This window comes from Sinohyriopsis cumingii, chromosome 6 (assembly GCF_028554795.1).
Source record: "Sinohyriopsis cumingii isolate HCF-2022 chromosome 6, ASM2855479v2, whole genome shotgun sequence".
NCBI lineage: Eukaryota > Metazoa > Mollusca > Bivalvia > Unionida > Unionidae > Sinohyriopsis > Sinohyriopsis cumingii.
In genome coordinates, this window is record NC_142966.1 from 38,993,434 (window position 1) to 39,012,581 (window position 19,148).

Below are 19,148 nucleotides of genomic sequence, written 5' to 3' on the forward strand. Positions count from 1 at the left end.
TGGGGTGGTGCCATTTTACATATGTTGACATATTTGTTGTTTCTCTGTTAAGCAGATTACAGACAGACATACATTCATCTATTCTTAAGCCATTTAAATCTTTGACAAGCTAGAAAAAGTACTTTCAAACAGACTACCTGTTAGATGTTGGTGATTTTAATTAACGTTTTAGGTCATTTCAGGCTGCTCCATTTGATCAGGTGCAGGACTTAATTATGTTTACCGTAAGTATACCCCTCACATTTGATGTGGGTAGGCAAGATGTGAAGCAACTGAGAAACTTAACATAATGTGGTTATTATATGATCAGTAAAGTATTGAATTCATAAAGGGGAACAACTCTGGAATGTCTCCTTTACACTAATATATGTTGTCAGTGGCTGAGCATGTTGATGGAATAAACTATTCGTCTTGAGATTGGTGGGGTTGGAACATGGGGGCATATTTCAAACCACATGAGTTAGCCACCTTCTGTTTGTTAATTTGTATAAGATGAGTAGGTGTTGTCTGTTTGAAAGTACTTTTTATAGCGTGTCAAGGATGGAAATGGCTTATCAACAGATGATAAGAATATGTTTCCACTTCATGAGTGAAATATTTCATTGTGTCTACTAAAAAAAATCTTAGATTTTCTTTTTATTATTGTATCTTTTTAAGGCAAAATCATTCAATTTGCATCGACCTTCATTCTGTGTCTATGTGATTAACAGCTGTCGTTCTACATTGATCAAAATTTTACAGTAATTTTAGAATAGCAACTTTTACCAAATTAATTTAGTCCATACAAAAAATACTCCAGATTTTTTTCTCTCAAATTAATGAATTTACTTTGTAAGAATTTTGGCTGCTGTATTTGTTGATATCGGCATTAAGACAAACAAATTTTTTATGTTGGCAGGCTTGCAGTCTATTTCTGTAACAAATGCTGATCCCAGACTTTGATTTTCACTTAATATTGGTTTTCAGTTGACACAATTCAATACTTGGTTTATGCATTGTTTTTAGACAATCATTACAAATGTGACGAGAGTTAGAATCTTAACTTAAAAGGTCTTATTACTGTATGTAATCGAGAGATTTTCTTCAAAATGCATTGAGTTAAATTGTTATATGATACTGTATGGGTACCAGAATATTGAATAGCAACAAGTCATGTAGGTTGAGTCACTGACAATTTGCGTGATTCATCTGGAAAACGAATTGAAACAGTTAATACTTGACAAGTACTTGTGTTCATATTTATGTGTTCTTGATGGTGCCTTTTGATTGACTATGTAAATATCTACTAGAGGGTCAACAGTCTTGACACAATTTAAGATTGGGAGAGAGAGGAGAGAGGTAGTAGAGACAGAGAAAAAAAAGAAGAAAATATAATAAAATATTTATGGAAATACAAGTTTGAAGAACATGCATAAGGGAAATATTCCTTTTAAATGGGAAAGTTTTCAAGATATTTGTTCCAAAAGAAAGTAGTTCCAAAAGTGATGTCACCTCTCTGATGATAAAAGTGGTATTGACACTGTGGCAATACCATTTGTCTCCCTGTGATATATTTCCATAGCTCAGTATGAAATATACAATAATATAATGTTTTTGATGAAACTATTTTCTGAAATGGTTCAATTTAGGCAGAAAATCTCCATTTATATATATAGCTTTTGTCATTTATTACTGTAAGATCCGATGGTTCTTTCCGGGGTTTTCCCGGGTTCTTCCTCCACCATTAATACTGGCCTCTATGTATAGCCTATTGTGTGCTGAAAAATGGTGTTAAACCCCATGGCAATCTAGAATAATCTAAACCTTATTGTGACAGGAACTTTCTAAAAACCTGGCTAATACATTTAATTGTAAGAAAAGGTGCTAATAACTTGCAGGAATTGCTTTACAATGCAGATTAAGGCAAGAGTTTTTAGTCAATGTCACCTACCCAGCTGTTGCTTTTACCACTGGGTAATATAAATATGGATCTAAACTGCATGAAAAAATCCACTTGTAACATAAATGCAGTCAAATTAATGATTCATGATTTTTTTAAACCAGTTTGTAATAAATCCTTGAAAGTAGGATTGGTATATGATCACAGTTATCAATAAACCATAGCAATTATTGGGGACAGATTTGTATTCATCGTATATTGGCTGATTTTGAATGTCGTACTGTAATTTTCTGTCATTTTTGGTGGGTATTAGATCCATTTCTGTTGAAACGGTTGGTACTGTTCTACTGATTCAGTGTTGAAGTTGATTTTTATAAATGACATTTAAAGTAAATCAGATATTCATTTCAGCATGACAGTTGGATCAGTGAAAGAGTAGCAACATCCCATATGTGGATATATCTGTCTGAAATAGTAATTGCTAAGTTTTTTAATAACTGAGATCAAACTACATATCATAAACGCATCATATAAAGGTTTGGAACCTGATTATCAATCTAATTTTAACAAATATGCAAAATTCTACCTGTATTGGAAAAATATTTATGCTTTTAAATTGTGAACAATTATGTGTAGCATACCAGTATGTGAGGAACACTATAAAAAATTTTTTTTTTTTGAGGGAACTCAGTGAAAAATCCTCTTATGTTAATGTGCTTTGTTATTCAGATTTTGTTCAACCTGCATCTCTGCTAGAAAAAGAAGTGCTGATCCCGATGACATTTTCCATAGTCCCAGGCTCATTATGTATGTCTGCCTTATTGCAAACTTTGGACTCATCATTGTGGATCATATCCTTTTATGGACATATTTTTTTGTATACTGTCTTCAAATATTTTTAAATTGCTAAATCCCAGATTGTATTTAGGATTCTTTCATATTTATGTAACTGACAAGCCAGTGAATTGAAGTTTAGTATAATATATATTTCTATTGTAAACATCTCCTTTTATCTGTGTTTGCACTGGGAAATAAAAAAAGTTGTTGTACATAACATTTTTACCCAAATACTAAGGAATGATTTTGGGAGAAAAAGCATGCTAAAATGTTAGGCTTTTAACAAGATTTTTTAAATGTATTTGGAGCTTTGAAAATTATTTGTATGCCTATAATTTTCCTTGACTAGGTCAAATATTCATTTCCAGTACAATGGATTCCTTTCGGGTCTTCTCCTATTGTCCATAACTAGAATATATCAGGTACTGCATACATTTGCTAATTGTTATCTCCCCAGTTTTGCAGTAAAATATGAGACATAGCAAGCATTGTTGAGGGTGACAGCATCATCAGTTCAGTCTTAAAATTTGTGAGCAAAAACCATAAGTGGTTAATGTCTTTTTCCACAAACTTTAAGTCAATGTTAAAGTCTTTTTTTCACAAAACCTGAAACCATGTTAAAGACTCTTTCTCACAAAACTTCAGCTCAAGTTCAAAATACCAAAATAGGTTGATACTTGGAGTGCATGTTTGTCAGATCAATTTAGTGGTCTAGGACAGGAATTGTCTGTTAGAAAATCCAAAAGATCTTTGATTCCTGAGTATAACTGAAGACTGTTGGAGTTTTGTAATGTTGAACTTGGACTTTAGATTTGTACTTAAAAAGCTTCAAGAATACAGAAAATGCCAAATATATCAACTATTTTCCACTGGTCTGTGTAGCCCCCACCAATGTACACCTCACCACACTGTATACTATATGATGTATACCATGTACACCCCACCACAGTGTAAATAAATATGTATACAATGCACACCTAACTACACTGTGTAATATAGGATGTGTACATACTGTTACTGTTGAAGTCCAGCACAAGCTACACTGTGCTGAAGGGTGTTAGATTCTTACTGATCTACAACCTGTGGGGTTAGCACCTGCTGCAGGTCCTTTTCTAAGCGCTTACTATGTCATTCAGAATAATGTGATTATCAGATTATGAACTAATTAATATGAGTTCGCTTTTAACCAAGGTGCATGATAATGCTATAAATTCTGGGAGAGATTTGATGTCAGATAAAGACATGGTTGCAACTTCTGGCTATTATGAACTATTGAAGAAACAAACCCCCATTTGTGCACAGTTTTAATGATCACAATAACTATAATGTAAAAGAATTTGATTACATCAATGAAAAGTATGAGAGTTGTTTTTATCATATTTATTATCACCTCTTTAATGCCACTATTATAAATATGAGAATATTCTTGAAAAGATGACTGCTGCATAAGAATATTGTAAGAGTACTTTCCTTATTTGCTATATATAGCAACTGTATATGACCCATTTCCAAGAAAACAGATGGGTTTCTTCAAATTTGAACTTTGTGTCATAGATTCATTATATTGATAAGCTAGTCAGTTAGCAGACCCATCTTTAAATGAAAATGGCACCATGTGTTAAGCGAAACATTTTACGATATGATTTATGGATGTTATATGATTAAAAATGATAGAGCAAATGGATCTTTCCAACTTCAAAACATGTCAGATCAAGAAAAGGACAAATCAACACTGCCGTACATAGCTTAAAAGAAGAATATGAGAGTAATATAATACAGCACGCTGAGCACATGATATTGTTCATTGTAAATTTCCAGTTCATGAATATTCATTGAAAGTTACACATGTAGACTAGTTGAAGCCAGTGCTGACTATAAATAAGTTTTCTGTATATTTTGTGTTTGTATTCTGGTTCTAATCCATATGGATTTTTCCCCTTTGTAGCAAGAATTTGGACCAGCTGCAGAACCAGATTAGCAGCACAAATAAATATATGATTAATTCTGGCATTTAATATAGTGATTACACTTTTTATGCCCAAATTATGCTATTTTGCCACTTACAGTAGCAATAATTATGCTTTTACCTCTCAGGAGGTTGGCATGTATGTAGAATGTCAAATCTTAAATTAAGTACACTGACAGCTCCAGTGTTGCTTATGGGCTGTCTTTGACATAGAGGAAAACCAGCAAGCTAAGCAGAAACTTCCTACCTCAGATGAGTGAGCACTAAGCATTGTAATTTACAAGGATTGAACCCATGTCTGTAGAGGTACAGATTATATGTGATACTGCTGTGTATTCAACATCAAATCATCCCAGGTTGGCCAGTATAGTGTGTCCATGGGCAAGCACTATACCCCACTTTTCTTGGTACTAAATAACTTGTGCTGCTCTGCAATAAAACAGATCAGCCAGGCACAGTTTCTTTAGACTTCTCAGATAGGTCCCCTTTGACTTCCCCAAATGACATCTGTAAGCCAGGTCACAGGGTCAGTTGTGCTGTGCTTGGGTTTTACCCAAAATGCTTTTGCTGCTTCCAGATAGCTAATTGGAGGTCATTTATAACATCACAATGGAGGTAATATGAAAGTAGGTGATGCATGACATTATGTGAAGATGTTTCACCAACATTACTGGGTGTGTGCAGTGGAGTGGGGTGGGGGATAGATGGTCAGTCAAACCTATCCTAACAGTCACCTAAGTTCAGCAGTCACCTAGTCACAATGGCCATTCTAATTTCCCCCTGGCAGATTTCCTATATAAATGTCGTGTAATCATTGGTCATGTGTCCTCCATGGCCAGCGGCCGTGTCTTTCTTAACCAAGCTGACTGTCTTTTGATCTGTTGAGTTTGAGCTACAATTTAATCTATCAGTGGTTCATGCCTAATTATACCAATTGCCCTGACCAAAAAGTCAGTTGTTTGTTTCACAATTACAGGTAAGCTGCCAATTAGAAATTTTATTTAGGAGACAGGTCTACTGTTAATGATAAAAGTCTTTGCAAAAAAAAAAGAGAGAGAGAGAGAGAGAGAGACAAGTGCATGTACACAGTTATAGTTATCTTGTTTTGATGTGGGTGTACTTAAATTATCAGATAGGTTATTATGAGACATCAAAAAACAAGCACAATCGGCCACTGATAAATTCACACACATTTATTTCTCTACATGAGAAAAGATAACACCTTAATGTTATCAAGTCAAAAAATTCAAGCGAGGATACAGTATCATTGGATGGAACTTATGTTATTAAATGTGTTATTTTTCTTTTTGCTAAATAACTAAACTAAATACATGTATCTTGTTAGCATAATACTATGTAACTGCTAATAATAACACATGTGAAAAAATAATGATAATGCTACTAATAATGATAATGCTACTAATAATAATGATAATGCTATTAATAATAATGATCATACTACTAATAATAATGATAATGCTGCTAATAATAATGATCATGCTACTAATAATAATGATAATGCTACTAATAATAATGATGATGCTACTAATAATGATCATGCTACTAATAATAATGAAAATGCTACTAATAATAATGATCATTCTACTAATAATAATGATCATGCTACTGATAATAATGATGCTACTAATAATAATGATAATGCTACTAATAATAATGATAATGCTACTAATAATAATGATAATGCTACTAATAATGATCATGCTACTAATAATAATGATAATGCTACTAATACTAATGATAATGCTACTAATAATAATGATAATGCTACTGATAATAATGATAATGCTACTAATAATAATGATAATGCTACTAATAATAATGATGATGCTACTAATAATAATGATGATGCACTAATAATAATGATAATGCTACTAATAATAATGATAATGCTACTAATAATAATGATAATGCTATTAATAATAATGATGATGCTACTAATAATAATGATAATGCTACTAATAATAATGATAATACTACTAATAATAATCATGCTACTAATAATAATGATAATGCTACTAATAATAATTATAATGCTACTAATAATAATGATCATGCTACTAATAATAATGATCATGCTACTAATAATAATCATAATGCAACTAATAATAATGATGCTACTAATAATAATGATAATGCTACTAATAATAATGATAATGCTACTAATAATAATGATAATATTATTTGATTCATATTACATAAATTTGTTCTCAACCAAGTTTGAAACCTAAACCTGCCTTTAGAGGTAGTCTGTCTACACAGGCCACTTTTGCCTTTTCACATAGGTGGCTGCTGTAGATAGAGTTCTCACAGAGCTTGATTGTCTATGTCAGCCACGTTGTTATGACCAATAATTCAGTCATAAGTTAATTTTCATAATCTGATGAGTGAATTTTAATGTTTGAAAAATGTATAAATACTCTTTTTCAGGAAAGAAATTTAGAAGGAGCCTTCTGGTTTGCTGTTCTATTAAACTTAAAGCATATTTACTTGTTTGTTGCCCCCGCCTACTTTGTGTACTTATTGAGATGTTACTGCTTTCAAAGTCATGCAGGTAAGTGCAAAAGAGTACACCTACTAACTTTCATGTGCTCACTTAGGTATACTTGATGTCATTCTGGTCAGCTTATACATGTTGGTCAGTATGAGTATTCGTGCGTGTGTGCATACCTGTCAGTGTGAGTATTCATGCATGTGTGCATACATGTCAGTGTGAGTATTCATGCATGTGTGTATACCTGTCAATATGAGTATTCATGCATGTGTGCATACCTGTCAGTATTAGTATTCATGCATATGTGCATATCTATTAATATTTGTATTCATGCATGTGTGCATACCTGTCAATATGAGTATTCATGCATGTGTGCATACCTGTCAGTATGAGTATTCATGTATGTGTGCATACCTGTCAGTATGAGTATTCATGCATGTGTGCATACCTGTCAGTATGAGTATTCATGCATGTGTGCATACCTATTAATATTTGTATTCATGCATGTGTACATACCTATTAATATTTGTATTCATGCATGTGTGCATACCTGTCAATATTAGTATTCATGCATGTGTGCATACCTATTAATATTTGTATTCATGCATGTGTGCATACCTGTCAGTATGAGTATTCATGCATGTGTGCATACCTGTCAATGAGTATTCATGCATGTGTGCATGCCTATTAATATTTGTATTCATGCATGTGTGCATACCTGTCAATATTAGTATTCATGCATGTGTGCATACCTATTAATATTTGTATTCATGCATGTATGCATACCTGTAAGTATGAGTATTATTGCATGTGTGCATACTGTATATACTTGCTTTTTGGACGAATCCAACTGCAAACTGCACATACCCAGATCTGACATTACATAATACGCTGTTACGACTCTATGGTAACAAACTTGAGTAACAGAAAATAAGCAAAACCAAAAAGTTTTGTCAAACTTAACAGACAATTTGAGTATCAAAGTTATAAATGAAAAATGTGAGAGGAACTTATAGTATTATGAAGTGAATCCAAATTAATCCTTATAACGATCTATGAAAGTCCTAAATGAATGAAAAGTTCCTTATAAACTTCAAAACCAGAAATATACTGGTCCTCCAAGAACCATGGCATTGTCAAGATGGCATTGTCCAGAATTCCTTCGAATAATGATAATAGTTCCAGAATAATATAAAGTCCAAATAATGAGCACTTTCTGTTTCCACTGAAAAGTCCAAACAAATGTTTTTCCTCTCGAATAATATCTAAGAGATTCTGTACAGTTTACAGCCATGAATAAAATTATAAAAATTAGATAAAATAATGTACCTGGCGTTACAAAAAATATAGATATATGTAACAGTGCAGACAGATCTTAGTCTGTGCAGTTTGTTAGGAGTAATCAGTAGAACAAACAACACAGACCCTGATTTACATGTGCATTGTGTTACAGCAGATCAGAATTTTTGTTGTTGGCAGTTTGAGTCGACTTGCAAGTGAGTACTGATGGCACTTGTTAATACGAGTATTCATGCATGTGTGCATACCTGTCAACATGATTATTCATGCATATGTGCATACCTGTCAACATGAATATTCATGCATGTGTACATACCTGTTAATACGAGTATTCATGCATGTGTGCATAACTGTTAATACGAGTATTCATGCATGTGTGCATACCTGTCAGTATGAGTATTCATGCATGTGTGCATACCTGTCAATATGAGTATTCATGCATGTGTGCATACCTGTCAGTATGAGTATTCATGCGTGTGTGCATACCTGTCAATATGAGTATTCATGCATGTGTGCATACCTGTGTACATTGCCTTGAATATGCTCAGTTTTGATGTGTTATGTTTTACTTGTTACTTTTAACCTAGCAAAATATCATGTTTTACTTGTGTGTAAGTGTGTGTATTAGATTTGGTTAAAATAATTACACATAAACATTGATCCTTTTTCTTATAGTGCAGATATCCAGATATATACTTTAGATCCAAGGACAAACTATTATACATGCAAATATACAATTTTCAAACTAAATTTGTATATTTTGCAATTGGCCAAAATTAAAATAACTAAAAAATGTTGAAATCCTTTTGATAGAAACTATGAAATTTTAGTTTAAAGATGCCCTTTTTTTGACTTAATTTAAAGATGCCCTTTTTTTGACTTAACAGTCAAAATGCAATTAGCCAACACATTAGAATGTTTAAATGTAAAAATGTACACTTCCTGCAAAATATGATTTTCATGACTTTTATCTGTTTCAGATGGTAGAATCAGATGGGGCTCATTCTCTCCTGTACGCTTGATTTCCCTCGGAATCATTGTTTTCTCCGTCTTTGCAGTATCATTTGGTCCATTCATTTACATGGTAGGTAATTTTGAGACAATATCATTTGGTCCATTCATTTACATGGTATAGGTAATTTTGTGGATAATATCATTTGGTCGATTCATTTATATGGTAGGTAATTTTGAGACAATATCATTTGGTCCATTCATTTACATGGTATAGGTAATTTTGTGGAGAATATAATTTGGTCCATTCATTTACATGGTAGGTAATTTTGAGACAATATCATTTGGTCCATTCATTTACATGGTATAGGTAATTTTGTGGATAATATAATTTGGTCCATTCATTTACATGGTAGGTAATTTGAGATAATATCATTTGGTCCATTCATTTACATGGTATAGGTAATTTTGTGGATAATATCATTTGGTCCATTCATTTACATGGTAGGTAATTTTGAGATAATATCATTTGGTCCATTCATTTACATGGTATAGGTAATTTTGTGGATAATATCATATGGTCCATTCATTTACATGGTAGGTAATTTTGAGACGATATCATTTGATTCATTCATTTACATGGTAGGTAGTTTTGAGAGAATATCTTTTGGTCCATTCATTTACATAGTAGGTAATTTTGAGACACTGTCGTTTGGTTCATTCATTTACATGGTTGGTAGTTTTGAGAGAATATCTTTTGGTCCATTCATTTACATGGTAGGTAATTTTGAGACACTATCGTTTGGTTCATTCATTTACATGGTAGGTAATTTTGAGACACTATCGTTTGGTTCATTCATTTACATGGTAGGTAATTTTGAGACACTATCATTTAGTTCATTCATAATATCTTTTGGTCCATTCATTTACATGGTAGGTAATTGTGAGACATTCGTTTGGTTCATTCATTTACATGGTAGGTAATTTTGAGAGAATATCTTCCAGTGATTCTCAGCTTTTTTGACATTATGGAAATGTATTTTGTGAAAAATAAATCATTTAAAATTTATGTTTGATTTTCATTTTAATCCAAGAGTATTTGTAAATTTAAACAATAATGAATAGAGACAATTATTTCTTGGTCATTATTTTGACATTTCATGAACCAGTTGCATTATTTGGATATTTCACCCATGCATATCAAATCCAAAAATGCTGCCGGGGCATGTAATTGCATGAATTATGCTAGATGTTTATGAATTTGTATACATGGAGACTCGTAATGTGCGACAGCACTTGGCAATTAGAGTCATGTATATAAAAATATACTCTGTGCTTAATACAGTTTCTGTTTAGCTGTTCACCCTTAAAGTGCTTGTCATAACATAAGTCATGCCAGTAGAGGTATCTAGGAGCTTTTCACGACACTTCTTTCTTTATAGCTGTTTATACATCTTAGTTCTTTGGCTTGACACGAATGACTCAAACTAAATTTGATTGGCACATTTGGCCCTTGAATTAGCATTTATCATAGTTAAGTTTTGCATCAAGGAAGTTTTACAAATGCGCATTTATAATATGGGCTAACTAGAAAACAAAATGGCTGTGTGGTTCATCTTTAAATGACTATGTTGTTCTGCAAATACTGGCTAATGATAGTGATAATGCCAATTTTTTTTAAAGTTGTGAAGTGTATCAGATTATTTTTGGCTAAGAAAGTGTTGATGGAGATACCAGCACAAAAAAGTGATTTTGAACCTAAAAATGGTGTTAAATACGAGTCAGATGTACATGCTGGATGGACAAAAAGAGATGGGATGTCGGTCACAGTCACCCACCATAGCAGTGGTATTTTGACATTAAATGTTGAAAAGGCAGAATAACAGTCTGAATTAAAATGCAGACAATTTAAAGTGCAATTTTCATTTCTTTTCGCAAACAATTTAACCATGGGGATCTTGTGCTGCAAAACTATATGGCCAGATAAGGGTTAAAATGAATGTAATGAAAAGAATCTAAAAATGAAATTAGGACATAAAGATATTTATTTGATCAAAATATCTCTTTCTGTACAAGTAGACTACAGTAAAACCTGTCATGAGCGACCTCTGCTATGAGCAACCACCTGTCATTTCCGACCACAATTGTAATGCACGGATCGATTTTACTATATAAACGCTCTGTTATGAACGACCACCTGCTGAACGCGACCAGCGACCGCGATTTCTTGGCAAAATATGCATTTTGACACTGCTATGAACGACTGCATCGCCAAAAAATCAAAACAGATTGACACCACTGACCTTAACCTAATCCTTTGTAAACACTAGAGCTCGGGATAAATGTAGTATGCAAACAAAGTGCACATTAAATAACACTATAGTTGAACAACCATATATCGGGATAAACACCTCTAACCATCATTTAATCCTTTGTAACAAAGACTGCATAAATAGCAAAGATTGCTCTAATAAAGTATTTAAAAATAATTTGTCTTGCTACAGTACCAGTTTTGTGAAATTTACAACTCCAGTGTACGGTGTCATTTGTAAACTGCAGTAAACCAGACTAAAGTACATGTCACTAACCGCCATTGTAGTGCCGAAGTCATGTGAATAGCCAGTAAGAGTAACATCAAAGGGAGTAATGATGGATATACGCAGTCAATTTAGAGGTTTGTATTTTTTCTTTATCTGTATGAAAACTCACAAAACACCGGTAGTCCTTATGTCCAAGTGAGAAATCGTTTGAAAGGGCTTCAGTGTTGGTTTGAGTACGTCGTTTGCTTTCCAGTTAATCCATAATGCCTGGAGGGTGAATGAGCTCATTGTCTTTAATACTAGTAAGTGAGAATCATTTCCGGATTTTTTTAAAATTATTTTTTATTTCTTTTATTAGTGTTTCACCAAGCCACAATCTGTTTACGTGGGTGCAGATGGTCAGAACATTTGTTTATCGAGCTATAACGCTGTTGATTTAAACTTCGTCTCAGAATAAATGTACAGTATTGTATCCTGATGAGTTAATTATGTCTTTTGGTTTCATTCATTGGTACATAATATATATTTATTCCACAATTCCCCAAAACCTGATCAAAACCGATAGTCTTTATAACGTCAACACTAATAACAACGGCAGAATCTCCGCTGAAAAAAAGAAAAATTTTAACACTGGAAGAAAGGATTAATGTCATTGAAAGAAATGAAAAAGGCGAGACCACTCGCAAAATAGCAGTTAGCTTAAGCGTCGGTAAAACGCAAGTTCAAAATGTAATCAAAGACAAGAAGTCCATTAGAAACGAATGGCAGAAAGGTGCACAAGCACAGAGGAAATATGCCACGGCACGACGGACAGTTTACGGAGATCTGAACGAGCGAGTATGGGAGTGGTTTTGTGTCGCAAGGAGTAAAAACATACCAGTAAGTGGGAAGTTGATTCATGAAAGGGCAATAATTGAGATACATGTTCAGACCAAATAGCTGAGTAAAACATGTCAACAAAGAAGTATAATGGATTTCTTTAAAAAAAACAAGTGAATAAGTGTATAAAATAAGATGTATACATCATATCTAACTGTTAATTTTTTGTATATATTAATGTGATGTTGAAATATAAATTTTATTCTCGTTTGATAGATGTATATCTTTATTATATAAAGATATTTTGAGAGGAATGCATGCATTATTTAACAAGATTCATGAATAAAGGATATGATACATGTACAGTGAGTATGGGTATTATTTATTTTTCAACAATGCTAACTACTGACCCTGAAAACCAGTCCATTTTCACACACCTCTTATGAGAGACCACCTGTCTTGAGAGACCGCTTTTGGTTGGCAGAAGGGGCGGTCTCTCATAACAGGTTTTACTGTATAACATTCATGGACATAAAATCCTAATACAGTATTATTGAACAGATGGGAAATCTGGCATAGTAGTCAGTAAAGCACTGATTCAAGAAAGGGAAACATTGTCAGAGCTTATGTTGGTGAAAAATCTTATATTGGAACAGAAGTATCTGAAGGACATTGCCTGTGAGCTATTAAAATTGCACACAATAAAGAACAGTTTCCCAACCTTTTCCAGCTGACTAAGCTAGCTATATACATATATATATATATATATATATATATATATATATATATATATATATATATATATATATATATATAAAGAATACAAATCATATGGCGAATAACAATCCTTTCAAGTGCACTGGATCCAGCAAGGGATGACACATGTCAGGGATTGATTAAGATAAATGCAGTAAACTGACAATGAACAGTGCGAAACTAGTATCTAACTAGCCTGAGTGCTTTTGACTCTTTAATTAGTCTTTTTCAAAGGCAAATTATATCCCAGATATTTCATTGTTATAGTATTCATAGGCTATTAAGCAAATTTAGAGAATTTTTCAAAAGAAAATGTGTCTGCTGCAAAAGATAATTTTACTTGTACATGGTCATTTGCGCTGACATAAATTTACATAAAATAACAGATATCGTTATGGCTCATCAATTTCTAGGTCAATACAGATATTTTCCAGTATCAGTAACAAGCTGAAATAAACTAGTTGAAACATAATAAAGTTAAAAGGTTTAATTCCTATAGAAACATCCATGTAAAGGTTCATAAACATAACCGTTTTTCTGTTTTATTTGTCTTGTCTATGCTTTGTATTTGCCTTTGAAAAAGACTCATTAAAGAGTCGAAAGCACTCAGGCTAGTTAAATACTAGTTTTGCACTGTTCGTTGTCAAACTGTTAAAGGGGATTCTCAGCACAGTACAATTTTCATACACAGATAAGAAACAGCTTAAACTCAGAAACATGCAACATATTAGTGATTATACGATGAGGTGAGATTTTGATTTAAATAAAGCTCAAACAGAGATATGGATATTGAAGTCTTAGGAAAATATTGAATTATTTTGCCAGTTTCCTGCTCCCCCTCCTTTTTGTTACCCCCATCTTTATTGTTGTGATGGGGGGGCTCCCCTTTTTAGATCATATAGTGGCAGCATCTTTCCAAGTTCCTTGTCAGACTAGACAAATACATAACATTATGATGTCACACTTGACAAATACATAACATTATGATGTCACACTTGACAAATACATAACATTATGATGTCACACTTGACAAATACATAACATTATGATGTCACACTTGACAAATACATAACATTATGATGTCACACTTGAAACATAAATAACATCATGACATCACACAACATAGTGGCATTACATAGACAAATACATAACATCATGATGTCACACTTGACATATACATAACATTATGATATCACACTAGACAAATACATAACTTCATAATGTCATACTAGGCAAGTATAAAGTTTAATTTATTAGCTTTTGTTACAATCTGCAGAGCTTTTGAGTTGGTTTCTTAAATAAACAGACATGTTTCATCAGAAGGTAAATAAATCTTACATTTGAGTAAATTTCATATGTAATTTATGAAACTCAGAATAATTATATTCTTTACCATTGCATAGATTGGAAATATGTATTACAAACAGAGCTAGTTTTAATAAATTAATTTTCAAGCATTCAGTCAGTGAATGGTGTGGAATTTTAAAGAAATTAACCTAATTTATGCAGATGTAAATTTGTGAAGTTCCTTGTTTTAAAAGCTTTACTTTAAAACTTTCTGTTTCAATGTTAGTATTTTGGCTGGTTACATTTATTTTTATTTGCAATTGGAATCAAACTCAGATGCAGCACAGCATAAAACTGTTGGCTATCTACTTTTGTTATAAACTTCTAATGATATCACTTAAAACTATGCTGTGTTGAGTTAGTGGGCATAGTCATCCAAACGTTACCTATTTTAATTGGAATGTTTGTAGCCAAACCACTGTGCATTACTGTAATGGATATTTTCAATTTTAATTAGAGTGTTCTTGCCAAGTCACTATGCCTTACTGGAATGAATCTTGTCAATTTTAATTTTTGCACTTAAATTTTGACTACAAAAGCAAGGGAGGCTACTGCAGAGAAATGAGCATCCTTATCATTTTATCTATTCTATCTTAATCAGGGTCAGTTACTTCAGCTGTTATCCAGACTCTTCCCCGTCAAGAGAGGATTGTGCCATGCCTACTGGGCACCCAATTTCTGGGTTCTCTACAATGTAGCAGACAAGGCTGCAACTGTCACAGGTACTACCTCTTATTTTAGCAACAATGGCAGATACACACAAATATTGTAAAAGTTGTTGCAGGTGGAAATTATTTTAATTGTTCAGCCCACTTTAGCATAAGTTTTGACATAACAGTCACTTTTCCACAGTCACAGTTATGTTTTGGCTAACGTTTTCATTTTACATATATTTCCTAAAGCTGATTGATAGTGTCATTAAAATTTTCATGAATCATAATGAAATAAGGACAATTCATTCAACAAAATGCTCAGTGGCCTATTTTACCTTAGAGTCAAGGTTATAGTCCTAGAAAATCTTGTTAAGGTGTTCTTCAGATGGTTTCATTTTCTGATAGACCCAGATAGATTTGCATCAACCCAGATAGATTTGCATCATACTGTTCATTAAACATTGTGAAGCTCATCAGTTCATTCTGTGGCATGCCTCTCTCTCTCTCCTTTGATTTCAGATCAGCGTCACAATCATAGAAATTTTGTATTAAGGTTTAAAAAATTTACATCTCATTTGCTTATGTTTCCAAAATCTGTTAATGGATATTTTTTCACATGTTGGATGAATCATTGTGAGCTACAGCAATTCATTCAGTAATATGCTTATTCTGCCTTTTAACCATGGCATCAAAGTCACACATTTTGCAATGTTGATTTGATTGTTGGTTTGACATACGGTGTATTTTTGAAAATATTTTATTGGCAATGTATAGCCAGGATTGTGCTTATGTGCTGTTAAACTTTGTACAAACAGACATATTTCACTAAAACAACTTTTACGCACTGTTAAAATCAAAGTCATTATAAAGGGAATATATTGGTGAGGATATGGTGATTCAGTGGAAAAATAAAACTTTCAGGCAGTTGAAGTATTACAACAGATGCTATGGCAAGATGAATTTAGACTGTAATTAGGGTAACAAAATGACAATTCCATTCATGAAGGGCAGCATTCATATAACAGATTGACAATTCCAATAATAAACAGCAGCTTTCATGCAACAGATTGACAGTTTCATTCATGAACAGTAGCTTTCATATAACATTAACAGTTCCGTTCATGAAGTGCAGCATTCGTGTAACAGATTAACGATTCCATTCATGAAGTGCAGCATTCATATAACAGATTAACAATTCCATTCATGAAGCGCAGCATTCATATAACTGATTAACAATTCCATTCATGAAGCGCAGCATTCATATAACAGATTAACAATTCCATTCATGAAATGCAGCATTCATATAACAGATTAACAATTCCATTCATGAAGTGCAGCATTCATATAACTGATTAACGATTCCATTCATGAAGTGCAGCATTCATATAACAGATTAACAATTCCATTCATGAAGCGCAGCATTCATATAACAGATTAACAATTCCATTCATGAAGTGCAGCATTCATATAACAGATTAACAATTCCATTCATGAAGCACAGCATTCATATAACAGATTAACGATTCCATTCATGAAGTGCAGCATTCATATAACAGATTAACAATTCCATTCATGAAGTGCAGCATTCATATAACTGATTAACGATTCCATTCATGAAGTGCAGCATTCATATAACAGATTAACGATTCCATTCATTAAGGGCAGCATTCATATAACATTAACAGTTCCATTCATTAAGTGCAGCATTCGTGTAACAGATTGACAATTCCATTCATGAAGTGCAGCATTCGTGTAACAGATTAACAATTCCATTCATGAAGTGCAGCATTCATATAACAGGTTAACAATTCCATTCATGAAGTGCAGCATTTGTGTAACAGATTAACAATTCCATTCATGAAGTGCAGCATTCATATAACAGATTAACAATTCATGAAGTGCAGCATTCATATAACAGATTAACAATTCCATTCATTAAGGGCAGCATTCATATAACAGATTAACAATTCCATTCATGAAGTGCAGCATTCATATAACAGATTAACAATTCCATTCATGAAGTGCAGCATTCATATAACAGATTAACGATTCCATTCATGAAGTGCAGCATTCATATAACATTAACAGTTCCATTCATGAAGCGCAGCATTCATATAACTGATTAACAATTCCATTCATGAAGTGCAGCATTCATATAACAGCTTAACAATTCCATTCATGAAGTGCAGCATTCATATAACAGATTAACAATTCCATTCATCAAGTGCAGCATTCATATAACAGATTAACAATTCCATTCATGAAGTGCAGCATTCATATAACAGATTAACAATTCCATTCATTAAGGGCAGCATTCATATAACAGATTAATGATTCCTTTCATGAAGTGCAGCATTCGTATAACAGATTAACAATTCCATTCATGAAGTGCAGCATTCATATAACTGATTAACGATTCCATTCATGAAATGCAGCATTCATATAACTGATTAACGATTCCATTCATGAAGTGCAGCATTCATATAACTGATTAACGATTCCATTCATGAAGTGCAGCATTCGTATAACAGATTAAGAATTCCATTCATGAAGTGCAGCATTCGTGTAACACATTAACAATTCCATTCATGAAGTGCAGCATTCATGTAACACATTAACAATTCCATTCATGAAGTGCAGCATTCGTGTAACAGATTAATGATTCCATTCATGAAGTGCAGCATTCATATAACAGATTAACAATTCCATTCATGAAGCGCAGCATTCATATAACAGATTAACAGTTCCATTCATTAAGGGCAGCATTCATATAACAGATTGAAAATTCCATTCACTAAGGACAGCATTCATATAACATTAACAGTTCCATTCATGAAGTGCAGCATTCATGTAACAGATTAGCGATTCCATTCATGAAGCGCAGCATTCATATTACAGACCGACAATTCCATTCATTAAGGACAGCATTCATATAACATTAACAGTCCCATTCATGAAGTGCAGCTTTCATATAACAGATTAACGATTCCATTCATGAAGCGCAGCTTTCATATAACAGATTAACAATTCCATTCATGAAGTGCAGCATTCGTGTAACAGATTAACGATTCCATTCATGAAGTGCAGCATTCATATAACAGATTAACAATTCCATTCATGAAGTGCAGCATTCATATAACAGATTAACAATTCCATTCATGAAGTGCAGCATTCATATAACAGATTAACAATTCCATTCATGAATGCAGCATTCGTGTAACAGATTAACGATTCCATTCATGAAGTGCAGCATTCATATAACAGATTAACGATTCCATTCATGAAGTGCAGCATTCATATAACAGATTGACAGTTCCATTCATGAAGTGCAGCATTCATATAACAGATTAACAATTCCATTCATGAAGTGCGACATTCATATAACAGATCATCAATTCCATTCATGAAGGGCAGCATTTATGTAACTGATGCTGAACTGATCTAACCCCACTAGCTGTTTGTTGTTTCTGGTGACACAAGCAGATAGATATTTAGATTAAAGTGAAAATATTGTAAGATGTAGACCTTCCAAACTCATGATGAGTATGGACTCAAGACAACATTGTAAGATGAAGACCTTTCAAACTTA

At 33.0% G+C, this 19,148-nt stretch overlaps 1 protein-coding gene across 1 annotated transcript in view; it reads left to right on the forward strand.

Annotated features, from left to right (window-relative positions):
- The window catches only part of LOC149796745 (dolichyl pyrophosphate Glc1Man9GlcNAc2 alpha-1,3-glucosyltransferase-like), a 61,903-nt gene that overhangs the window by 22,027 nt on the left and 20,728 nt on the right, over positions 1-19,148 (forward strand). The window contains exons 5-9 of the mRNA XM_089960638.1: positions 2,609-2,730; positions 3,071-3,138; positions 7,131-7,254; positions 9,474-9,577; positions 15,508-15,628. Coding sequence (XP_089816764.1) covers positions 2,609-2,730; positions 3,071-3,138; positions 7,131-7,254; positions 9,474-9,577; positions 15,508-15,628 — 539 coding nt within the window. The remainder of the gene's footprint in view (positions 1-2,608; positions 2,731-3,070; positions 3,139-7,130; positions 7,255-9,473; positions 9,578-15,507; positions 15,629-19,148) is intronic.